Source organism: Eurytemora carolleeae, unplaced genomic scaffold, assembly GCF_000591075.1.
Source record: "Eurytemora carolleeae unplaced genomic scaffold, Eaff_2.0 scaffold552, whole genome shotgun sequence".
In the NCBI taxonomy this organism is placed as follows: Eukaryota; Metazoa; Arthropoda; class Copepoda; order Calanoida; family Temoridae; genus Eurytemora; species Eurytemora carolleeae.
Window position 1 is genome coordinate 248,465 of NW_019396455.1, and position 22,749 is coordinate 271,213.

At 31.4% G+C, this 22,749-nt stretch overlaps 1 protein-coding gene across 1 annotated transcript in view; it reads left to right on the forward strand.

The window, feature by feature from the left end:
* The window catches only part of LOC111703599 (citron Rho-interacting kinase), a 17,270-nt gene extending 554 nt beyond the window's left edge, over positions 1–16,716 (forward strand). Inside the window, exons 2-20 of the mRNA XM_023475585.1 lie at positions 89–201; positions 466–552; positions 2,289–2,376; positions 2,909–3,021; positions 4,559–4,676; positions 4,730–4,789; positions 5,312–5,372; positions 7,169–7,245; positions 8,527–8,673; positions 10,543–10,644; positions 10,961–11,115; positions 11,425–11,489; positions 12,083–12,174; positions 12,902–12,972; positions 14,039–14,137; positions 14,398–14,487; positions 14,876–14,957; positions 15,340–15,409; positions 16,296–16,716. Of these exons, the coding sequence (XP_023331353.1) occupies positions 89–201; positions 466–552; positions 2,289–2,376; positions 2,909–3,021; positions 4,559–4,676; positions 4,730–4,789; positions 5,312–5,372; positions 7,169–7,245; positions 8,527–8,673; positions 10,543–10,644; positions 10,961–11,115; positions 11,425–11,489; positions 12,083–12,174; positions 12,902–12,972; positions 14,039–14,137; positions 14,398–14,487; positions 14,876–14,957; positions 15,340–15,409; positions 16,296–16,354 (1,749 nt within the window). The 3' untranslated portion in view covers positions 16,355–16,716. The remainder of the gene's footprint in view (positions 1–88; positions 202–465; positions 553–2,288; positions 2,377–2,908; positions 3,022–4,558; positions 4,677–4,729; positions 4,790–5,311; positions 5,373–7,168; positions 7,246–8,526; positions 8,674–10,542; positions 10,645–10,960; positions 11,116–11,424; positions 11,490–12,082; positions 12,175–12,901; positions 12,973–14,038; positions 14,138–14,397; positions 14,488–14,875; positions 14,958–15,339; positions 15,410–16,295) is intronic.
* The last annotated feature ends 6,033 nt before the right edge of the window (positions 16,717–22,749 follow it).

Consider the following 22,749-nt stretch of genomic DNA (forward strand, 5'->3'; position numbering starts at 1 on the left):
GTTGGGTTGGGTTGGGTTGGGATGGGATTATGTGATAAGTTATGTTGGACTGTGCTTTATTGAGTGGATTTTTATTGTTTGTTTTCAGGTAAGAGCTGAGGTAGTTGCCCTGAAGACCAACACCCAGGATAAGAATATACCTCGTAGTGTTATAAACCAGATAGATGACAAGATGACCGCTACTCATAATATTCCACACAGGTTAGTATTGTTATAAACCAGATAGATGACAAGATGACCGCTACTCGCGCATATTTGACCTCCCCTAGATTTATTTTTGTATACGCCCTTGATGAAACATGAAATGAAATGAAACTTGTAACAAGATGAAGCTTGTAACACGATGAAACTTGTATCAAGATGAAATTTGTAACAAGATGAAACTTGTATCAAGATGAAACATGTAACATAACACGATGAAACTTGTAACAAGATGAAACGAGTAACAAAATAAAAAAAATTCAGACTGCATCAGGGGGCAAACAAGAAGAGTTCAAGATGTCCTGTTTGCCAAGATACTGTTGGATTTATGATGTTAGCTCAAATATGCAAGTAAGTTCAGACTCGTGTTAGTATTATAAAGATCCGGAATATTTAATTTTTTGGATCCGGATCCGCGCAAATTTGTGGATATAGGCTATCCAGTTCCAACTGTCAAGTACCAACAAAATTAAATCACGTGGAATAATGGGAAATCGTTAAAATTCCTCAATCTCTCTTTGGTCGATCAAATTTTATAATGAAAAACCACGAGAATAAAAGAGGAAGTATTCTAGACTAGAATATCAACCTTAATCCGGATCCTTCTAAAAGTACTGATCTACGATCTACATTAGTTTTTTATAAGAGATCTTCATGTTTACTTATGTTTAATTCTTACGTTAAAGGATTAATGGAGTTTAAATTCTTGTCACTTAAATCTTTATGTCTAGGGATTGTGAAGTATCTAATATGTTCTTTATATATAGGGATTGTGAAGTATCTAATATGATCTTTATATCTAAGGATTGTCAAATATCTAGTATAATCCTTGTATTTAGGGATTGTGAAGTATTTTATATGATCCTTATATCTAGGGATTGTGAAGTATCTAATATACGCCTTATATCTAAGGATTGTGAAGTATCTAATATGATCCTTAAATCTAGGGATTGTGAAATATCTAATATAATCCTTGACCTCATATCTAGGGATTGTGGAGTATCTAATATGATCCTTATATCTAGGGATTGTGAAATATCTAATATAGTCCTTACATCAAGGGATTGTAGAGTATCTAATACAATCCTTATATCTAGGGATTGTGAAATATCTAATATAATCCTGATATCTAGGGATTGTGGAGTATCTAATATAATCCTTTTATATAGGGATTTTGAAATATCTCATGTAATCCTTATATCCCATGGATTGTGAAATATCTAATATAAGCCTTTTATCTCGGGTGTGAATTATCTAATATAATGCTTATATCTAGGGATTGTGAAATAACTATTATAATCCTTATATATATATATAGGGATTGTGGAGTATCTTATATAATTCTGATATCTAGGGATTGTGGGAGTATCTAATATAATCCGTATATCAAGGGATTGTGGAGTATCTAATATAATCCATGTATTTAGGGATTGTGAAAGATCTAATATAATCCTTTTATCTAGGGTGTGAAGTATTTAATATAATCCTTATATCTAGGGATTGTGAAATATCTAAAAACATGAAGTTGTAATCTCGGTTTGTTTGTTTGTGTGTCCGATCACAACTCAGGAAACAATGTACCGATTTGCCTCAAATTTTTATTGGGGAACTCGGGAGACCCACGGAATTGTTCTTAGGTTTGGATTTGAGATTCTAAGTTGAGTGGGTCTACTTTTAACGGGAAAAAAAGCTTAAATCGTACTTTACGACAAGGGTCGGGTAAACGGTGGGACTAATATGACTTCCCCTGGGGTCCCAAGCTAGTCTGGTATAACATTTATATTTAGGGATTGTGGAGTATCTTCCCTTGGAGTCCCAAGCTAGTCTGATATAGCACTTATATTTAGATATTGTGGAGTATCTTCCCTTGGAGTCCCAAGCTAGTCTGATATAACACTTATATTTAGGGATTGTGGAGTATCTTCCTTTGGAGTCCCAAGCTAGTCTGATACAACACTTATATTTAGGGATTGTGGAGTATCTTCCCTTGGAGTCCCAAGCTAGTCTGATTCAACACTTATATTTAGGGATTGTGGAGTATCTTCCCTTGGAGTCCCAAGCTAGTCTGATATAGCACTTATATTTAGGGATTGTGGAGTATCTGTGCACAGTGGATGTTCCTCTGATCTTCCTCCAACATGCGGATTATCCGTCCAGCTGGTTTCAGCTCTTCAGGTCGGATATATGCTTGAAAAAGGGACTGTTTAGGATTTTAAAAGTATGCTTGATAATAAATCGTTAATCGGTCCAAGTATTAAAGGGACTGTTAAAGGGACAAAGAGGGCAATCTCCGATTTATAACGATACCCTTTAATTTTTTGATTGATCCAGTATGAAATAGATATCCATGTTTTTGTTTCCTTAAACTGTAACATTTTATTTGCGGTTTCTCTGCGAAAGTGACCTGCGTATTTCTCTCTCACAAGAGCAATTAGGAAATAAACAGATTCAAGTTTACCGTTGTTATTCAAGCATTGTCAATGGCCATCTTTGCATGTATGGTCAATATTGAAATTACACGAACCGTTTCTTTTAAAAAAGAACAAATCATCTAGATTTACCGGTCACTAATAATTATAAATAATTATAAGGTAGTTTTAACGACGGTTAAACCCCTACTTCATGCACGCTTGAACTGCACAGAAATAGGTTTAGAATAAAACCTTTTTGTGTAAAATTGGACAAAATAAATATTTCTTTTTTTAAGGGTGCCATGACCCCAAGGTCTCGGGCAAACTCCAGTTCTCGTGCCCGGTCATCATCAGAGTCTAGAGCAAACAAGGACCGCCCTCTGCCCATACCTCCAGTAAATACAAACAAGTAATATTTTAATACATATTTTTTACAGAGCGTGTCATGTCATATTGGATTATCTCTAAGCTTTAACGTCAAAATACGAGATATAATACTCGAAACTCTGGTATTTTCTTCAAGAAATTTTTATATAAGCGTTGCGTATTTTTTTACAGAGCGTCTCATGTCATATTGGATTATCTCCAAGCTTTAACGCCAACATACGGATTTAATATTCGAAAAATCTGGTATTATCTGCAAGAAATTATATTATAAGCGTTGCATATTTTTTTACAGAGCGTCTCATGTCATATTGGATTATCTCCAAGCTTTAACGCCAACATACGGATTTAATATTCGAAAAATCTGGTATTATCTGCAAGAAATTATATTATAAGCGTTGCATATTTTTTTACAGAGCGTCTCATGTCATATTGGATTATCTCCAAGCTTTAACGCCAACATACGGATTTAATATTCGAAAAATCTGGTATTTTCTGCAATAAATTTTATTATAAGCGTTGCATGTTTTTTAAATGGTTCATTATTTTAAGATTTCCTGATTAGCCTCTTAAATCTCAATTTATAGCTAATAACAATTTAATATGATGTATATGACACCCTGTATTATAAACCCTTCCAATATATAAAGTATGAATTGTTCTCTTAAATCTCTGATTTTTAAATCCCTTTATCTTTGCAACCTGGTGTCGTAAAACCTTTGATAATTCTAGTTATGAATGCCTCTACATCTTATAAGAAAAATGAAAAATCAGGGTTACACAATCAGGTTGGAAAGATTAGGGTTGTCACTTTAATTTGTGAAACATCTTGAAAAAGTCAACTTTTTTTATTGATAAAGTATGTTAAATCTATAAATGTAGAAGCAATCTTTTCGAATGGTAGTCATGGAATTCCTCCCAAAGGGATTTCTCCCATGGGATTCCTTCCAACAGGATTCCTCCCACACGGAACCTTTCCAAATATACAAATTAATATACGTTAGAAATTTCCTTTTGCATGTTTGTTTGCTTGTCCGATCATTACTCATGACCTTTTTGTATTAGACGGGTTTGTCACATATTTTGATGGAGAATTTGGTAAAACAACGGGAATGATCGTTCTTTGGTATATGCAGTTCTTAGGATCCATTTAATTTTTTGCGGATCCGGCACCTGGATCTGCATTGGGAAAAATTTAAAAATAATTTTCTTATTTTTTTCGCTTATTTTTATGCTGCATCTCGATGACCCATTCAGCGATTAGAATTTTTTTGATTCTCTCTTGTTTATAACAGTTCAGATTTGAGTTTTTAGAGTCAATTTTTTTGCAGTTTTTGATCGATTTATTGCTCCTTGGATCCGGATTCGTGAATCCGCATATTATTGCGGATTAGGCTCCATGAAGTCCAAATGTTGCGAATCCAATGGATCCGACTGGGTTTAAAAAGATTCTAAGTTGACTGAGGTGTGCTTCATTATCATTAAGAAACTTTAATTTCTAGGCAAAACTGGGTTCCCAAGCTTGTAAAGGATATTTCAAATCAATTAATTTGTTAATCTAGGGAGGGTGAGGTGTTTGTTCTTCTCCGAGGAGATTGGGTTGAGAGTGTTCTAGTTCTAACCCTGGATAATATCTTGGATATCTACCAGGATGCTTCAAGAAATATCAGAATTGATCAGGTAAAAGTGTAAACAAAACAAAAAGTTTATTTTTTAAACTAACCGATATTTAGATTGCTCTGACTGCCCCGCACTGCCGTGTTTCAGTTCAACCATCAGTCTCATTCTCAGAGGTTTACAATACGTATATGATATAAAAATAATATGGAACAATTTTTAACAATGGAAAATAATGATATTTGGCTAACAGAGGCTGGAGAGGCGGGGGTTGGGGGGGTTTAATAAACTGATTTTGATACTGGTTTTCATATTTGACAACTATTTCGATGTTCTTTATTCTAACAGAGATCCAAACAGCTATGGAAATTGGGTATTAAATTAAATTTTCAAAATTGCATAGATATTAGTGTGTTAAAACGCCTTGCCCGTTGGGTTTACCTTAATAACTCTCTTGTACTATTTTTTTTATCCCTAGACGTATTCATTGTATATATTGTTACATTGCAACGCAGTTTTAAAAGTAGTTTTTGGGAAAATCATGATCAAATTTTACGTGAGAGCGTGCACATTTTGTTTCGCTGTGTCTGAAATACGGATCCATTTTTTATGGACGGATCAATTAAAGTTCGGGTAGGACTGGGGTGGGGGGAGGGGGGTATACAAATTTGTAAATATTAATCATCTCGTCTATTAAGGTTTATTATGTGAGTGCTAGTGACAGACCTTACACCTTCAAGCTTACTGTTCACGTTACAGGTAGATCAGATTTCGTAGATCTTTGATATTTCAAACTATGAATTCTTTTATTCCAAAAGTTTAAAATATTAACGGTGTACACCATCATGTTAAAGACAAATAGGGATTAGAAAATTTAAGTTTGTGGCAAAAGTCCGTTCCTTTATTGGAAAATATTAGAAGCAAAGTAAAACTTACAAAAGAACTTTTCTTTGAACTTAGTAAATTCATCATGTTTGTTTATGATATGTGGGCAGTAGGACGTTCCTAAAACTTTGATTAATTGATTGATTGATTGATTGAATGTTAAAAAAAACACCATTATGATATTAACATTTCAAGTGTACGTATTTGATTATTAGTTCAGTTAGACGGCATTAAGCATTAGATTTTTAACTCCTTATTTTCATTAAAATAAGTATGAGATGGTTCTAAATATTTTGTACAGAATCAATTCTTTTTTTTCTGAAGTCATTTTAAAGTAGGATATTAAATAATTAGACATTTTTAGGCAACATTTCATACTAGGGCATTTAATAAATGGACATATTTAGGTAACATTGCATACTAGGACATTTAATAAATGGACATTTTTAGGCAACATTTCATACTAGGGCATTTAATAAATGGACATATTTAGGTAACATTTCATAATAGGACAATAAATGGACATATTTAGGCAACATTTCATACTAGGACATTTAATAAATGGACATTTTTAGGCAGCATTTCATACTAGGGCATTTAATAAATGGACATATTTAGGTAACATTTCATACTAGGACAATAAATGGACATATTTAGGCAACATTTCATACTAGGACATTTAATAAATGGACATTTTTAGGCAACATTTCATACTAGTGCATTTAATAAATGGACATTTTTTGGTAACATTTCATATTAGGACATTTAATAAATGGACATTTTTAGGTAACATTGCATAGTAGGGCATTTTATAAATGGACATTTTTAGATAACATTTCATATTAGGACATTTAATAAATTGACATTTTTAGGCAACATTTCATACTAGGACATTTAATAAATGGACATTTTTAGGTAATATTGCATAGAAGGACATTTAATAAATGGACATTTTTAGGCAACATTTCATACTAGGACATTCAATAAATTGACATTTTTAGGTAACATTTCATAGTAGGACATTTTATAAATTGACATTTTTAGGCAACATTTCATACTAGGACATTTAATAAATGGACATTTTTAGGCAACATTTCATACTAGGACTTTTAATAAATGGACACATTTAGGCAACATTTCATACTAGCACATTTAATAAATGGACATTTTTAGGCAACATTTCATACTAGGACATATAATAAATGGACATTTTTAGGCAATATTTCATACTAGGACATTTAATAAATGGACATTTTTAGGTAACATTTCATACTAGGACATTTAATAAATAAGCATTTTTAGGCAATATTTCATACTAGGACATTTAATAAATGGACATTTTTAGGTAACATTTCATACTAGGAAATTTAATAAATAAGCATTTTTAGGCAATATTTCATGCTAGGACATTTAAAAAATGGACATTTTTAGGTAACAACTTATTTCCGAGTAAAAAAGGAAAATTTATTGAAGAAAAATATTAAACGATATTCGTCCTTTTCATGAAATGTGTAACCTAAAAACGTCCTATTAATGTAACTTCCCATTAGTATGCTGTCCCAAAAATGCAACAAAAAATGTAATATTTTTACATGTTTAATGTTCATTGGTGAACCCGGCATACATTTATGCATTGAAATCTAAATAATATGTTGAAATATTTTATTTAGGGAAGAGTGAAAAGGCAGTTTATCTAATGTGCAAAAACTTTGCACAGAAAGTAGAATGGGTCAATCGTCTAGAAGAGGTGAGAACTGTTCTCATTAACTGGTCTAATGCACGAAACGTCTAAGCGCCTTATCGTAGAACTAAACACTAAAACGTTATAAAACACAGAACGTCCCATATCATATTAAATTATCTCCAAGCTTCAACGCCAAAATACAACCATAATACTCGAAAAAACTAGTATTTTCCGAAAGAAAATTCTTATGTCTTATTAAATTTTAAAAAATGAGTCATTCTTTTTAAATTTTCTGATTATTCCCGAAAATCGTAATTTAGACCGATTGGCGAAGTGGGATACCCTGTAAGATATACAATATTCTGCATCACATGCTGTGTATTAAATTGTCATTTCGCATTTGCCATATATTTGATTTTAACCACCTCAGCGCAAATGTTATTTGCAACCGCTATACCTCAATATTCTTTGAAGCTGTTATACTACAACTCTCCTTTATAAAAAGAACCGTCAAGAATACTGGTTTCTAAACATTTACTATCAGTAAAAGACTATTTAGTATATACCCAGACACATCTATCTGTCTGTCTGTCTGTTTGAATATCTGATCATAACTCATGAACCCCTTGACGGATTCGCCTTAAATGTTTATTAGTGAACTTGGCAGAGCTACGGAAATGTTCTTAGTTGAGTTGGTTGGCTTTTTAAGAAAAGTTTAAGATTTCTTGGCAAAAGAGAGTATTAGCCAAGATTCAAACTATTTCTCGTTCTTCTTTCAAAATCTAGATGTTTGCGGATTTATGACATCTTATTTTGGATTTATCACATCTTGTTTCATCTATATCTATATATATAAAATTGTATTCTCTCTTTGTCTGTTTGTTTGTTTGTCAGATCATAACTCAGGAACCCCTGGACCGTTTTGCCTCAAATTTTGATTGGAGAACTCGGGAGATCCACGGGAATGTTTTAAGCTTGGTTTTAAGATTCTAAGTAGAGTGGGTCGACTTTAGAAGCCAAAAAAGTTCGGGTAAACGGCGGGAGTAACTTTTAGTAACTTGGGCAGTGCAGCGCTGGGTTCCCAAGCTAGTTTATATATAAAGTTGTAATATCTGATTGTCTGTCTGTCTGTTTGTTTTTCCTATCATAACTCAGGAACCACTTGGCCGATTTGCCTCAAATTTGATTCCACATGTGGAGAACCACGGAAATGTTCTTAGCTTGGTTTTGAGATTCTTAATCGACTTTTATCGGGAAAAATAGCTAAACTGGTTATTTACGACCACGTGCGGGTAAACAGCGGTAGTTTAGTAAGTGACGAATATAATAACTCCGGTATTTCAGGTGATCACCTCTAGCCCGAGTAACATGGTTCCTATTCCTGACGGGTGTAATGAGCACTGTAAAGAGCTAATTGCTGCTGTTCCTGCAGATACAGAGATACTTGCCATGGATACAGTTGGAGACGTGGTTCTCATCGGAACTACTAAGGTATTTACCAAAAATTCAGTAAATCTTTTTAAAATTCAGTAAATCTATTTAAAATTCAGAAATAATGACAAAAATATAGAAAATCTACATAAATTTAGGATAATTAATGATTATTTAGAAAAGTGACAAAAAATCAGAAGATATAACAAAATTCAGTAATATTACAAATGTTTAGAAAATATCAACAAAAATTCAGAAAATATAACAAAAATTCAGTATATTGGGCAAAATGTACGGATTGTACGGATTTTTAACCAAAAAATTGTACGGAATGTACTGATAATGTTTCAAATTGTAAGGATTTATATATAGGTTTTTACCCGGTAAATATTATTTTTTTTTCAATTTAAGTTTTTCTTGAAAATTTTCATTAAAAAAAGTCGTTCAAAATGAAGTTTAACTAATCATCTTCATTTTGAATTATATTAGGTTGATTGTTGTTTCAATTAACAATGAAAATTCATTCTTTCATCTTTTCGAGAATATGTTCCAAAAGTGTTCATTCCAGAATATATTACGAAAATACATTGTGTCCCACAAAAAAAACTTTGCAGTAGGGGTATTTGGTACTGAGGGAACAATCAAGGTCTCATTGAAACGCTTAATATTTAAGATATTTCACGGTGTAAATTTATAAAAAATTATTATCGATTATCCAAAATGTTGGCTTAAAAAGAAACCTCAGATTTTCACCTTACTTTTTTTTAAATCAAGAAAATCTGTCAATATTGTCACAATTTAAGAACAATTGAAAATTAAATGTGAAAAATTAAAAACTTAAACACCGGGCAATCTCTGATACTCAAAGAAGTTATTGTAACATAAGAAGTGTGAGGCTCAGAAAGAAGTGCGCAAACGCTAAGAAAAGAATTATTTAAAATGCAGTCATTTCTTGAATATGATTTTTTTCTTTGTCTAAAAGATATAACTGCTTAAATTCAGATATAACTGAAATTAATAAATTAGCCGTAAAAAAGTATTAAGAGTCGGACTTAAAAAATATTTTAACCAACCAAATCTGGTTTTCTTGTCATGTTATACACGTCCTATTAAACATGGAAATTAAGAAGTCTACATCATTTACGTGTACATGTTTTAAGCTTTCCGAAATGTGGTCTGCCTTCGTTGAATCTTTATTCTTTACAATTCAAAATCAAAGACTTTCTTAAAGTCGTCACTTAATTCCCATGTTTACTGGGAACACTGTAGACGTTGATTGTTGATAAAGTTCAAAAGATTTCACAAAAATCATCCCACCAATAAAAAGTATTTTTTGTATCGTGTTTTTTTTTATCCGGCATCATCTTTATCATCTGTACACTGCACAGTGCAGTCATTTTTGTTTCAGATAAATTTTAAAGCAATGTAAGGTTAGCCTTTGCTTACATACAAACACAAAGGAAGATACATGATAATAGAAATGAGAAATTATATTTTTTTTAGCTTTGATGGTTTTTTAATTTTGTACGGATTTTTTTCTGAAATGTACAGATTGTGCGGATTTTTATGTACGGATTGTACGGATTTTTTTCTAAAATTTTTGAACGGATTTTTCTGTGAGTTTTGACTACCCTGTATAACAAAATTCTGCAAATAAAACAAAAATTCAGTTTATATTAAAAAAATTCAGGAAAAATTAACAAAAATTCTGTAAATGGAAAATATAAAATATAACAAAAGCTCCGAAAATATTACTAAAATTTAGTAAATCTAACAAAAATTCTGAAAATATAACAACAATTCAGAAAATATAACAACAATTCAGAAAATATGTAAAAAAAATTAGAAAATGTACACTTTCTATTAAACTGTAAACTAAAAAATAAATCAAATTTAATAAGACGTTAATCAGAGATTTAAATATTTTAGGGATTGCTAATCAGGGATTTGAGTAACGAGGTGGGAGAGCTGAGAAGTATTGAAGGAGTGGATGTTCCAGTTCATAGGATTAAATACATCAAGTCTATTCAGGTTAGTTAGAGAATTAAGATTTTAAGTACCTGCCATGCTTCGGAGCTGAGAACTTTTAAAGGACTAAATTTCGAATGCATATAAACCTTTCTCTCTCATTGTACAAAACGTTAGAGATTTCACGCCTGATACAATGAATTAGGCTTAATCCTTCCACTAAAAAGATGATAAACTCTTATGGTTCTTAAAAATTACTTTCTCAAGAAAGACGAATACAATTTCACCTTGTTGTTTTGACGCTACTCCTAGAATTTTTTGTAACTAATAGGGGTTCTCTGTGTATCCTTCTTGGTATATTTATTCTTATGTACTGTAGAGCGTACTGCTTGCTACGGGTTCGGACGGATCTACTGGAAGTCAACTGGTGATGGTATGCGCCCGGGCGGTACAGGCCGGCAGTACGGTACACCCAGAACCGGTTCCTGAGATCTCACACTGCCATATCTTTGCCGCAAATGAGAACAGTAAAGGGTAAGTTAAGGATGTACCACGTTATAATTATTTTACAGTTATTTTCCAAATATAGATTTTGTTGCCCAAAAATAATATATTCAACCAACTCCGTGATTAAAAAAGGAAAACAATCCTTTTTAACTGAAAGTAACAGTTTTTTTTCTGAGGGGTTGGGAAATATTGTTTTAAGAAAACTCAAACCCACTTTTTATATTAAATTGAAAATAACCGACTTAGTTAGAAGAAAAATGTTGTCATTCGTTTTTGTCACTTTTGATGAATTAATTAAGGGTTTGTTATCAAAAACTTGATCTATCTATTTGTTAGGCATGTGTACCTGTGTGCAGCTAATAAACACCAAGTTTCTATTTTTGAGTGGAGTCCAAAGCGAGGTAACAGAACAGGATCTTTTTATCAGATTTCTTATTTCATTGCTTAAGTTAAATTTTCCAATTTATTTTCATGCGGTGTCTGAATCCAAAGTTAGATAAATTTGTATCAATCAGTTTGAATTTTTATGCATTTTATAAAAAAATTTCTTTGACATAAGATTTGCATCAGTAAATTTTCAACCGTTTCCTCTTTATTCATTTTTTATTCAAAGCAAACTGCTGGGGGTATTCTGGCCCCCAAACAAGTCACATCCATTAGTACTTCCTCTAAACGATACGTTTGCAACCACGCTTGTGGTTGTCTGTTAGTAAATTTCCTAGAACATGTTCTATTACTTAACCCTGGATGTTAGCGCACCGGGTGTAGGGATTCCGGCAACCTTTATTTAACACTGCTTTAATTTCTGTGTATTCCATTAAAACAAGCCGGAGTATAAAGGCCTGGTGGTTAATATTATCATTAGTATTTCCATTTTAATTACTATTATTTTCAATACTAATATCATTTTCAATATTATTATCATTTTTACTTTCATTATCATTTTAATTGTAGTTCTAATTATATTATCCTTATTATCATAATAATATTTCAGCTGGTTTTGTAATCCGGAATAAGTTTTCTACAGACAAGTATACAGGATGTATTTACTTCACTGAGCATTCAGTTCTTGTCGGGACTACCAAGGTACATTTGCTGATTTTCATGTCGCATTGTCATTTCCATTTGATGTTATTTTTAATGTTATTGACGATTGTTGTTGTTATTTTCATTGGTGTTGTCATTTTCTTGGTTGTTATTGTTATTTTTATCGTCATTGTCATTGTTATTGTCATTGTTATTGTCATTGTCATTGTCAATATTATTGTCATTTTTATTGTCATTGTCATTGTCATTGTCATTGTCATTGTCATTGTCATTGTCATTTTTATTGTTATTGTCATTTTCGGTATCGCATTGTTATTGTTATTGTCTTTTTTATTGTTGTTGCTTTGTTGTTATTGTTATTATCATTGTCGTATAGTCATTGTAATTTTTATTGTTATTGTTATTATTGTTATTGAACTATTATTATTTTTTAGCGGGATGGGGGGGGGGGGAATTATGTTTGAAAAATCTTCTTAAGTAATTTTGACGTAATGCTTTAGTCCCCTAAAGGAGTTACAATGGTTAAACATAAAAAATCTGCATTAGAAGTTTCTTTTTATTCTTCTAATAGTAAAATAAGGCAGATTTAATGCATATACGACTCAATGCTATTTTAAAGATGGGTTCCCAGTTTGTATTCATGGCATTTCATTTTTAATTTTTGATGTAGATTTTGGTATTTGATAATAATATTTACAAAAATAGAAACTTGCTGTTTTGAATAAAATAATGAATTCAATAGTTGAATAATATTTTTCCAATTTAGTTTTACGAGATTGATTTAAAGAACTTCTCGGCTGAAGAGTTCTTGGATACATGTGATCCAGGGATCAAAAGGTGATTATTTAATCCTAGCTAAAGTGCCCATGTAATTGAAAAAACGATTTTTGAAGAAAAAATTCTATTTTACCCATAGGTTACCTCTAAAAAAATTAAGCCAATTCGGTCCAGCTGTTTTGCCAACTTTAGCCGACATATGAATATATACATACACAAATATATATATAATATATATGAGTTAACAGATTTATTTTATAGAAAAGATTAATTAGACATCAATCATCAGAGAATTGAGGAATTGAGTTTTTGTCACTCAAATTGTCTAATTCCCATATCTTTACAATCTGATGAATTATTTGGTCGTACAGAATTCATATTTAGAATATCAATGGTCTACAACATTGGGTTGCAAAGATAAAGAGATCCAAAACTTTGAGGTTCGAACAAGAATCATTTCCTTTTGAGAAGTTGTTAAACCTTTATTATTTTATTATTTGATGATACAATGACATATTGTATTTTTATTAATTTTTATATGGAGAAGGTATTTTCAAAACATTATAGAAGATATTTGCTCATTGTCTTTTTTAATAATTAACTACAGTGATGACTAAAAAACTGTAGAATAGGAAGACGACAGTAAAGCAATAATTAGGTCTTTTAAAGCAAAAAGTTATCAGTGAGACTGTTAACACTGCACAATTCGTGTGTATCATGTTCAATGGACTATTAAAAGTATTTAAAAAATTAAGAACTTGAGTCTGAAAGTCGTCTTCATATTACAAATTTTTTGATTCTCACTGTAACCAAAAGTTGATTTAATCACATTTTACTAAGATAACCATTGTATTTAAGGACTTAAAAACAATTAAAATGATAGGTTCTCTCAGACTTTTTTAAAATATTCATTAGCCAAAAAGTTGATCAAAGATCTTAACTAAAAATCGCATTATAACAAGTTAACGGGACTGTTAAGGTGAAAGAAAATGAATGAAATATAACTTTAACACAGTTTTGTATCAATTTCTCAAGACAGGAATATCAGATAGAACTAATATTGATATCTCCTAAAATTTTAAGGCTTCATTTTACCTTAACAGTCTCTTTAACCATTGATTTCCAGGACTTTAAAGAGCGCAGAGTTTGAAGGCTCTGAACCGTGTGATGTTCTTCCCATTTTAATCCGTGAAGCTGAACCCGAATATATCCTGTGTTTCACAAGGTAGGACTAGTGTGAAAACTTATTCTTCCCGGCCCCTCCCACTATTTTATTCCGTGGATCTGATTCCGAATATTTTCTGTGTTTCACAAGATAGGATTAGTGGGAAAACTTATTCAGTCCCTNTTTTCAAATCCGAGGAGCAGACCCCGAATATATTCTTTGCTTCACAAAGTAGGATGTGGTGGAAGAAAATTTTTCATTAAACCCCCCTCTCCTTTTTTTTGATCTGATCTGATCTGATCTGATCTGATCTGATCTAGGCACCTGCTGTTTGTTGACGGATATGGACAGCAGACTAGAGAACCAATGCTATTCTCAAAACTACCCATGGAGTCAACCCTCATAGGAAGGTGAGCAAACAAAAAATAGTTAAATTTAAAAAATGTTTAATTTTATTTATCCGTTTTTAGTAAATAAGTTTTTAGTACTTGTAGCTAGGATTTTAAAATAATTTTAAAAATGTGATTCTTTTAGTAGATTCTTGTTAACGAACCATCCTGTAGAATAGTTCAAAAATGCTTTTGATCTTGTATCTGAGCAACAAAAATAAAACTTTTAACATTAAATTCCTTTTTTTTTAAATAATAATGCACTTTCAGGCTTCAGCTTACTTACCCGTCACAAAGAGATTTTATAAGGTTTCCTAAATAAATTTTTGAAAAGGTTTGAAAAAGTTTTATGTTTCTCAAAGGGATAAAAAAATTATTCTTTGAAAAAACTTACTTGATGTATGTTTAGTGTACTGGCAACTAGTTTCAGTGATAGAATTCAGCTGATTACTTTTGATCTAGAGAATACTGAAAACTCGACAACAACACTGGTAAATATTAATTAAAGGGACTGTACGCTTTATTTAAAGTGAGTCCTTTAAACCTGATAAAGAATTAATGAGATATTTCTATTTCAACTGTGAATTATTTTAAAAAGATTCTTACGAAAGACATTTGAAGCAAATATTCATAAATTAACACTTAATAAATAAATGTTTCAAGGTTACCTTTGTGAATTGAACATGCCACTTATCTTGAAATTATATCCACGGTTCCATTAAACTTTACAGTTAAAAAAGAAAATAAGAAAAGGACGCTCTTATCTTTTTAAATTATGAAATCTCAAGTTTTCATTATAGTGAAATTAATTGATTTAATTTCAATATTTCTTTTTATAATTGTTTTTTGCTTCACGTTTTCTTTTGATGTTAGGTCGAGGTGTTCAGTGCAATGCCGCACTTGGTTGGATCAGAGAAGAACAAACTGTACTACACAACCCCAGGTATAGGAATCATTTTTATGCTTTTGGGGAAAATTCAAAATTTAACATTAACAGTTTTGTTCATCCTTGATACTTTTTCATCCCAAAATTTAATTATTTTTAATTAAACCCTTAAAAAAACTTTTCCCTTTTATTGTAATTCATGTTAAATTAAAACCGTTCCTGTCGTGGGGGTTGTTTATTAAGAAATCGAACTAGTAATTAAGAAAAACTAAAAATGTTCACATTTCTTTTGACGGGTTGTTTGCAAATAATTTGCAAAAATTTCTTTGCGAAACTTGTGAAATCCGTTTTCTTGTGTCATAGACTTTCCAAAAAGCTAAAAGTTATCAAAATCTGACAACTGAAAGTGGGTCAAAACGAAGGTTTAGTTAGTTACAGGAAAAAGTAGTGATTCAGGCAGTGTGCCTGAAGACTCAGGCAGTTAGTATAAAAGCCCGGTTTTAGGCCTAAAGGGAAGGCTTTGGGTATTTAGCAAAAGTCAGAAAACTTCAACAGCCTCAGACCAAAACTTTTTGAGTTATGTTAAAAAAAAAAACCTACTAGGTGGTCTAATTGACCCCCCCCCCCTCACCAGCAGGAATATGCCAGGGTTAAACTGGATTTGGATCTGCATCAATGTAAAAGGACTGTTGTCATTGAGTTGTTGTTGTCGTTCATGTAGTAGTTATTGTTCATGTAGTTGTTATTGTTCATGTAGTTGTTATTGTTCATGTAGTTGTTATTGTTCATGTAGTTGTTATTGTTCATGTAGTTGTTATTGTTCATGTAGTTGTTATTGTTCATGTAGTTGTTATTGTTTATGTAGTTGTTATTGTTCATGTAATTGTAGTTGTTGTTGTCATTGTTATTTTCGTTATCATTATTAATTTTGTGAATATTTCAGGGGATGCAGCCTACCATCTCGTGGCTCTTGATGTGACTAAATTGAAGCAGGAAGTGTAAATCCAACTATCATTATTATTATTATTATTATACAATTATTAAATATATGCCATCCGAGTTTTAGATTGAGTTTATATATCAACCAAAAGACAGTGTTACGGGGGTCCATACGGAAAATCAATTTTTTTTCGGATGCAAAATTAAGTTTGAAAGTTAAAAAAAGGGTTTGTCCCAAAAAAATCGGGGAGTAAGGAGTCGGATTTGGAAACATGAAACCATTTTTAATATTAATGCAATAGTTTTATAGTTAAATTACCATAATGTACATACTTTCTATATGTCGTAGGCTTTTGATAAATGATTCAGAATGGACACCGTTATACAAAATGATTTCGATCTCAAATATAAGATATTAAAATGTTTTAGAATAAGAATTTTGGTATTGTATATATTTTAGTTGTGACTCGTCAGTACAGGCAACGTAATTTTTTTGTTTTAATTTAACAATTGCTATGAACACCCCTCCAATCTTATAAACCTTTGAAATGATGAACTATTCTAAACTTTCTAGAGCAATTCTTCGATTTGTCACTTATTACTAAAATCTGTCGGAATTAAATGAAATTTGTATTTACGTATTATGTAAGTCGTTAAAACAAAATTGAATTTTAACTATGTGAGTATGTATTTTAAAGTTTAAGTTAAGAAATAAAAACCTTTTAAAAACGACTTTTTATGTTTGTCTTTTATTACATTCCGCATTGACAAGACGAAAACTCAAGTCCAATTAAAAAAGCTAAAATTTGTAATTAATCAAAATTTATTCAGTTTTGAAAATACACCAACGAAAATAGTAAGATATGTGAATTTTTAATAATAAACAAATATGTATTGTGCCAAGGAAAGCAACATTTTAAATCTAAAGAGAAGGTGAAAGGAAAACGACATTGTGACTCCGTAGCCCCTTTAGTTTTTTTTATGCAACAATAAGAAAAAAGCAAATTTATTTGGGAACAAACTAGAAATAAAATACAAGAGTAAAATAGAACTTAAAATGTATTCTCAATCATTTATTTTATTGTTTGATATTGACCCTAACCAGTCATTAATTACTGCACGGATTAGGGTTTCCAAATTTTCGTTCAATTTCTTTCGCGAAAATTTCGTTCAGGCAACGAAAAGTGAACGAAAACGAAAATCTTCGTTCATGTTCGCGAAAACTTTCGATCGTCCAAACTCGTTTTTTTTGCAAAAAGTTTCATCAACCCATTTTTGCGAAATTTAAACCTTATTTACATAATTTACACATACTAACAATCTAGATAATTCGTCTGCATATTAAATTAGCTTTTACCAACGCGGTTATAATGTATTAGAGTGATGATGTACGCTAATCCTTTACTATCGAAATCAAAGAAGGTTTAAGTCGTCTCTCAATTCCCATGTTTATTGGAACTCCCTGTATAATAAATGCTTTGTCTGCAGGAGAACTATGAATGTTTAAAAGAGCTAAACAAATTCTGTACTGCGTTCTCTGTTACTAATTCTTTCTGGGTGACCCTGTGTATACATTTACTAGCATGGAAACCCACCTTTGCCTAAGGTTTTCCCAATTAAAGTCAACAAAGTGAATTTGAAATTTAAAAATTTTGCTACAAAATTTCAAATTTATAACATTTATTCAAGCTTAAATTTGCCCAGAAATTTGTCTCAATAAACATGAAAAGAAACTCTTTCCAAAAATTTAAAATCCCTATATCTTTACAACATGATGATGTATAAACCTTTAATATTTCCAATTTAGACTATTTGATCTCACAGATTTCAAATTTCAAAAAATTAAAGGTCTTCGACATCTCAATACAAAAATATAGATATTTAAAAAATGAGAGTTTGTGGCAAGAACTCAGTTTCTTTAGAAATGAAGAATAGATCGTCTTTGATATTTGACTGTTCATTTATCTAAGATTGTATTGCAAAAATACATAATAAAGTAAGTGTACATAGCTGTGTGCATGTGGTATAAAAATAATTGGTTTGAAATTTATTTTGACAGTGTCAACCAGAAAACAATGAAATAGGAATTATAACAATATGAAATTACAAAGATTTACATCATAATCAGGTCGCAAAGATAGGGATTGGAGTTTGTTGCAAAGACTCGAATGCTTTGCTAAATTATAGAATTAGGTTTTAATCAAATATTTCAAAACGTTACTTTATAGATATCAAATTCTAGAAAAGCAATTAGCATATCCATAATGTAAAGTATGATTATATATATGTGAATAATCCTATTTCAATCAAGGATAATTCTTCCATAAGATTTTATTGGTCGGTTCAAGCGTTGTCCTGGTATAACTAGATTATCATGACTTTAAACTTCACATACATATTGTACTTCTTAGATACATCATCTGTGGGTACTATCTGTCTTGCACACATAATCTCCAATTCTTGATGGCTGATATCCAGAGTGTAAAACTGGTTTCTAGCATTCTCATGATGTATCCCACTTGGACATACTCTTGCAGTTTGTGTTCTTATAATATTCTTAGTTTCTCCGTACACTTCCAGGCGAGCAATATATTGATGTTCAGATATATTGTCTTGGTTATGTTGAATTATATAACAGAGAAAACTGAGGCCAACAGACTTTAACTGTAGTATAAAGAAGTGCTGGGACTCCTTTAGCTTGTATACTAGAGGTTGATGAGATGCCTTGAAGTTCGGTTTATACCAGCTGTTCTCATATTCCGTGTTAAGGATCATATTTCTCTGGTCCTCACTATAAGATAAGTGTTCACAACTAAACAGGTGCTGGGACATCTCCTCTAGTCTGATCTTATCACAATATCTACTTGGTAACATCATACTATAAGGAAATAATATACTGGAAGCTACCGTCCGTTCTCGGGGCAAGTTTAGACGTTTTGAAGGACAAACTGGATCCCTAACTTTAAACTCCATACTTTTTAGAAGTGATCTGGTAAAACCTAGAGTTTCTTCTGTTTTCTTGATAAACTTTAAAAACTAGATATTTATTTACGTATCATTATAGTTTACAGGATTGTTAATATGAATTTAACACAAAACTTTCTTACGACATTTTCTATGTAAATACAATTATAAATCTATAAGTTCGAGATTTAATTTTAACAGATACATTTATTTTCGTTTTTTCATGTCTGAATTGCTGGTAAGTTTGTAAAAGTGTTACCTATTCTTATGATAAGCAACCTTTTATAAAATTGCTGATATGAATCGCAATTTGACTATTTTTTAATGTTTTTAAGATAAATAAACGAAGGAAGACAATAAATCATATAGTTTCTGATGAGTTTTGGATAAAAGTTTTTACAAAGAAGATTCCAGTAGCTTTGGCTCGCCCAAAAGCAAATAATGCAGGATTCAAAGGTTAAACAAAACAGTTTTGAGGCCTCTATTCTGTTCTAATAGTTTAATCAATAAGCCCTGCATTAAAGGCTGCCACGCATTTTATGGCGGACAAAGTATTTCTGACTAAGTTTTAATGTTTCTTTGTTATGAACTAAATTTCTATATTTCTCTTTTTGTTCTCAAGTATATACTATTCAAATGTTTAATCCGTAAGGTTTGAACTTTTAAATGGGTAACTTTAATCCTACTCAGAGATTGTTCCTCTCCACTTTAAGAGTATTCCAATCCTTCTTAACTACTATATATATATATTATTAACACTGATGTTTTCGTTTAGCTATGTATTTCAGTCCAAGGGAAAAATTTTGACAAAATTAATCATATAAATGATAAGTAAAAACGATAATATAATTACTAATATATAGAACTTAATATATAACGATATTTGAATAAAAGTATAAACAATCTGATTTTACAAAATATATATATATCTATCTTTACTTAATACTATTGGATTTCAACCTCTATGAATCAGTTTAGGGCGAATAGATAAATGCGAATTACGGATATTGACAAAACAAATATTTACAAATAAAATGATTTATTACCTAGATTTTCCAATTTGTTTCTCCAAAGATACACTTCAAAATCACTGGGTCATTTTACGATAAATACAGATCTGAGAGCAAAGATCTAGGATTCAAATCCAACTAACTAACCCGAGTTCCTGGCTTTTTATAGTAAACCATGATAGATTGTTCTAGAACATTCTCGAAGCTGTTGCGCTTGTTTTTTGGCGCTGCTTGATAATTTATTCTAGAACTTTCTTGAGAAAAAGTTCTCTGACTCACGTATTCTTTGCGTGCATCTTTTCTTCTAGCTGGTTCTAGAAGTTTTAGATGTTTCTACGATCTTTTACCCAGGGTTGTTTAACCTTGAATCTCGATAATTGATGATGGGTATACAGGCTAGATAGTTCCCAGATTCAAGGCCAATTATATCTTTATCATCAATTATTAATCATATAGAGAAACATAGTTAGAATTAAAACTTGTGGTTATCCAAGTATTGATTCACGTATTTTAAAGGAGAGAAAACTGATACAATCTTGTCTAGTTGGTTGGCCTGAATCTAAAAACAGTACTGTCAACAAAAGTACTTTGAAGGGGGGGGGGCACACGCATATGTGCCCCCCTACCTAGCTATGGGTCTAGAATAAAATATGTATTTTGGTTAGTTTATATATAACAAATGTTGTCAAATTAAAGAAAAGTTTGAATCACATATTAGATACAATTATATTTCTTAAAGGCATAGCATATGTCTGTAATTTGCATGTGTCGTCATGGGATAAAAAATATGGACGATCTCACGCAAATATTTATCAGTAAGGAATTGAGTCTTTGCCACAAACTCTGCTTTTCTAAACCCTATATCTTTGGATTCCCATGTCGTAGACCTTAAATATTTCAATCTATGAATACTGTTAGATCAAATAATATAAGCTTGAAGTATCAAAGATTTACGACATTGGGTTCTAAAGAAATAGGGATTATAGATTCAGAGTTTGTGGCAAAGACTCAATTCCTTTGCCCACAACATCTAAGAGAAATTAATCAAAAAGTCCTCTGTACTTAACCTATCAAGCATTACTGATGTTTACCTTAATGCAAAGCGAAGAAATAAAAAAAATTGAAAAATGTATTTTTTAAAATTGTATTCGTGGTACTAGTATAAGCTCAACATAAGGAAACTAAAAAGACTAAGGGACTTTGGCGTTATGTTATTTAAAATGGCTGTCCATTCAAACTGTTATTTACACGATTTACAACATTCAGCCTAAACTAAGCTTTAGGTACGTACTGTAGTAAAGTGCTGTACACTGCTCGAAGAAAAAGCAGGTTTAAGTAGAGATTGCATTAAACTATGTACTGAAGGAGGAATGAGGGGACAGCTTCCTACGCGATTCTTAAATTTCTAAATCTACATATTTCTGCCATTTTTATTATTCACCTTTTCAATAAGAAGTCTTAATTTCTCTATATCAGCTTCTTCCTAGAGCCTTTCCTGTTCTTCTTTTCTCGCTCCTTCCATCTTCTTCCTTTCTCTCTCCCTAACCTTTATAAAAATCTTGGCGTTAAATCTGTTGCAAAATAAATGTAGGAAAAGTGGTCAAAGTTCACTGATTGGTGCTGTTTATGTTTTCAAATATATATATACATAAAGTTGTAATTTCTGTTCTAGTGTCTTTCTGTCTGTCTGTCTGTTTGTTTGTCCGATAATAACTCAGGAACCTCAGGACCGATCTTTGTCTCAAATTTTGAATGGGGAACTTGGAAGACCCACGGGAATGTTCTTAGCTTGGTTTTGAGATTTAATAGCTAAAATTGTGTTTCCCGGTAAAATCGTTCAAGTGCAGGTGAACGGCGGGAGTAACTTTTAGCAACCTGGGCAGCGCTGGGTTCCCAAGCTAGTATTAAAGATGAAATATATTCCAAAATCCTAACTTATTGTTGCAATCTAAGCTGAATATCCCAAAACTAACAAGCCGTGCAAATGTTTATATATGTCCAGGGTTAACCACTAAGAATGAGACTTTGCTGACAACCAAAATCTAATTAGATTTAGAGATCTTACATTTGAATTTGGATTTTTCTAGAATCATGCAGAGAAAGAGAATGAACAGAAAAAAAAGAATAAACGAAAGAAAAAAGTTCCCAAGGTTTCAGGGACTCTGAGTCAAATGTAGGTTTGATAAATTGAATTATACAAAGGAATTGAGTCTTTGCAACAAACTATGATTTTCTAATCACTATATCTTTGGAACCGAATGTTGCAGGCCTTAAATATTTCAAACTATGAATCTGTTAGATCAAGTAATCTGAGTTTGAAATATCGAAGGTTTACAACATCGAGTTCTAAAGATATTGAGGTTTAAAGATTTGATTTTGTTCCAAAGACTCAATTCCTTTGCTCTTAAAAACAACATTTAATGGGCATAATTGAAGAAATAAAACATATAGTCGGATTCTGCAGTGAGGCTCATATGTTTTGCA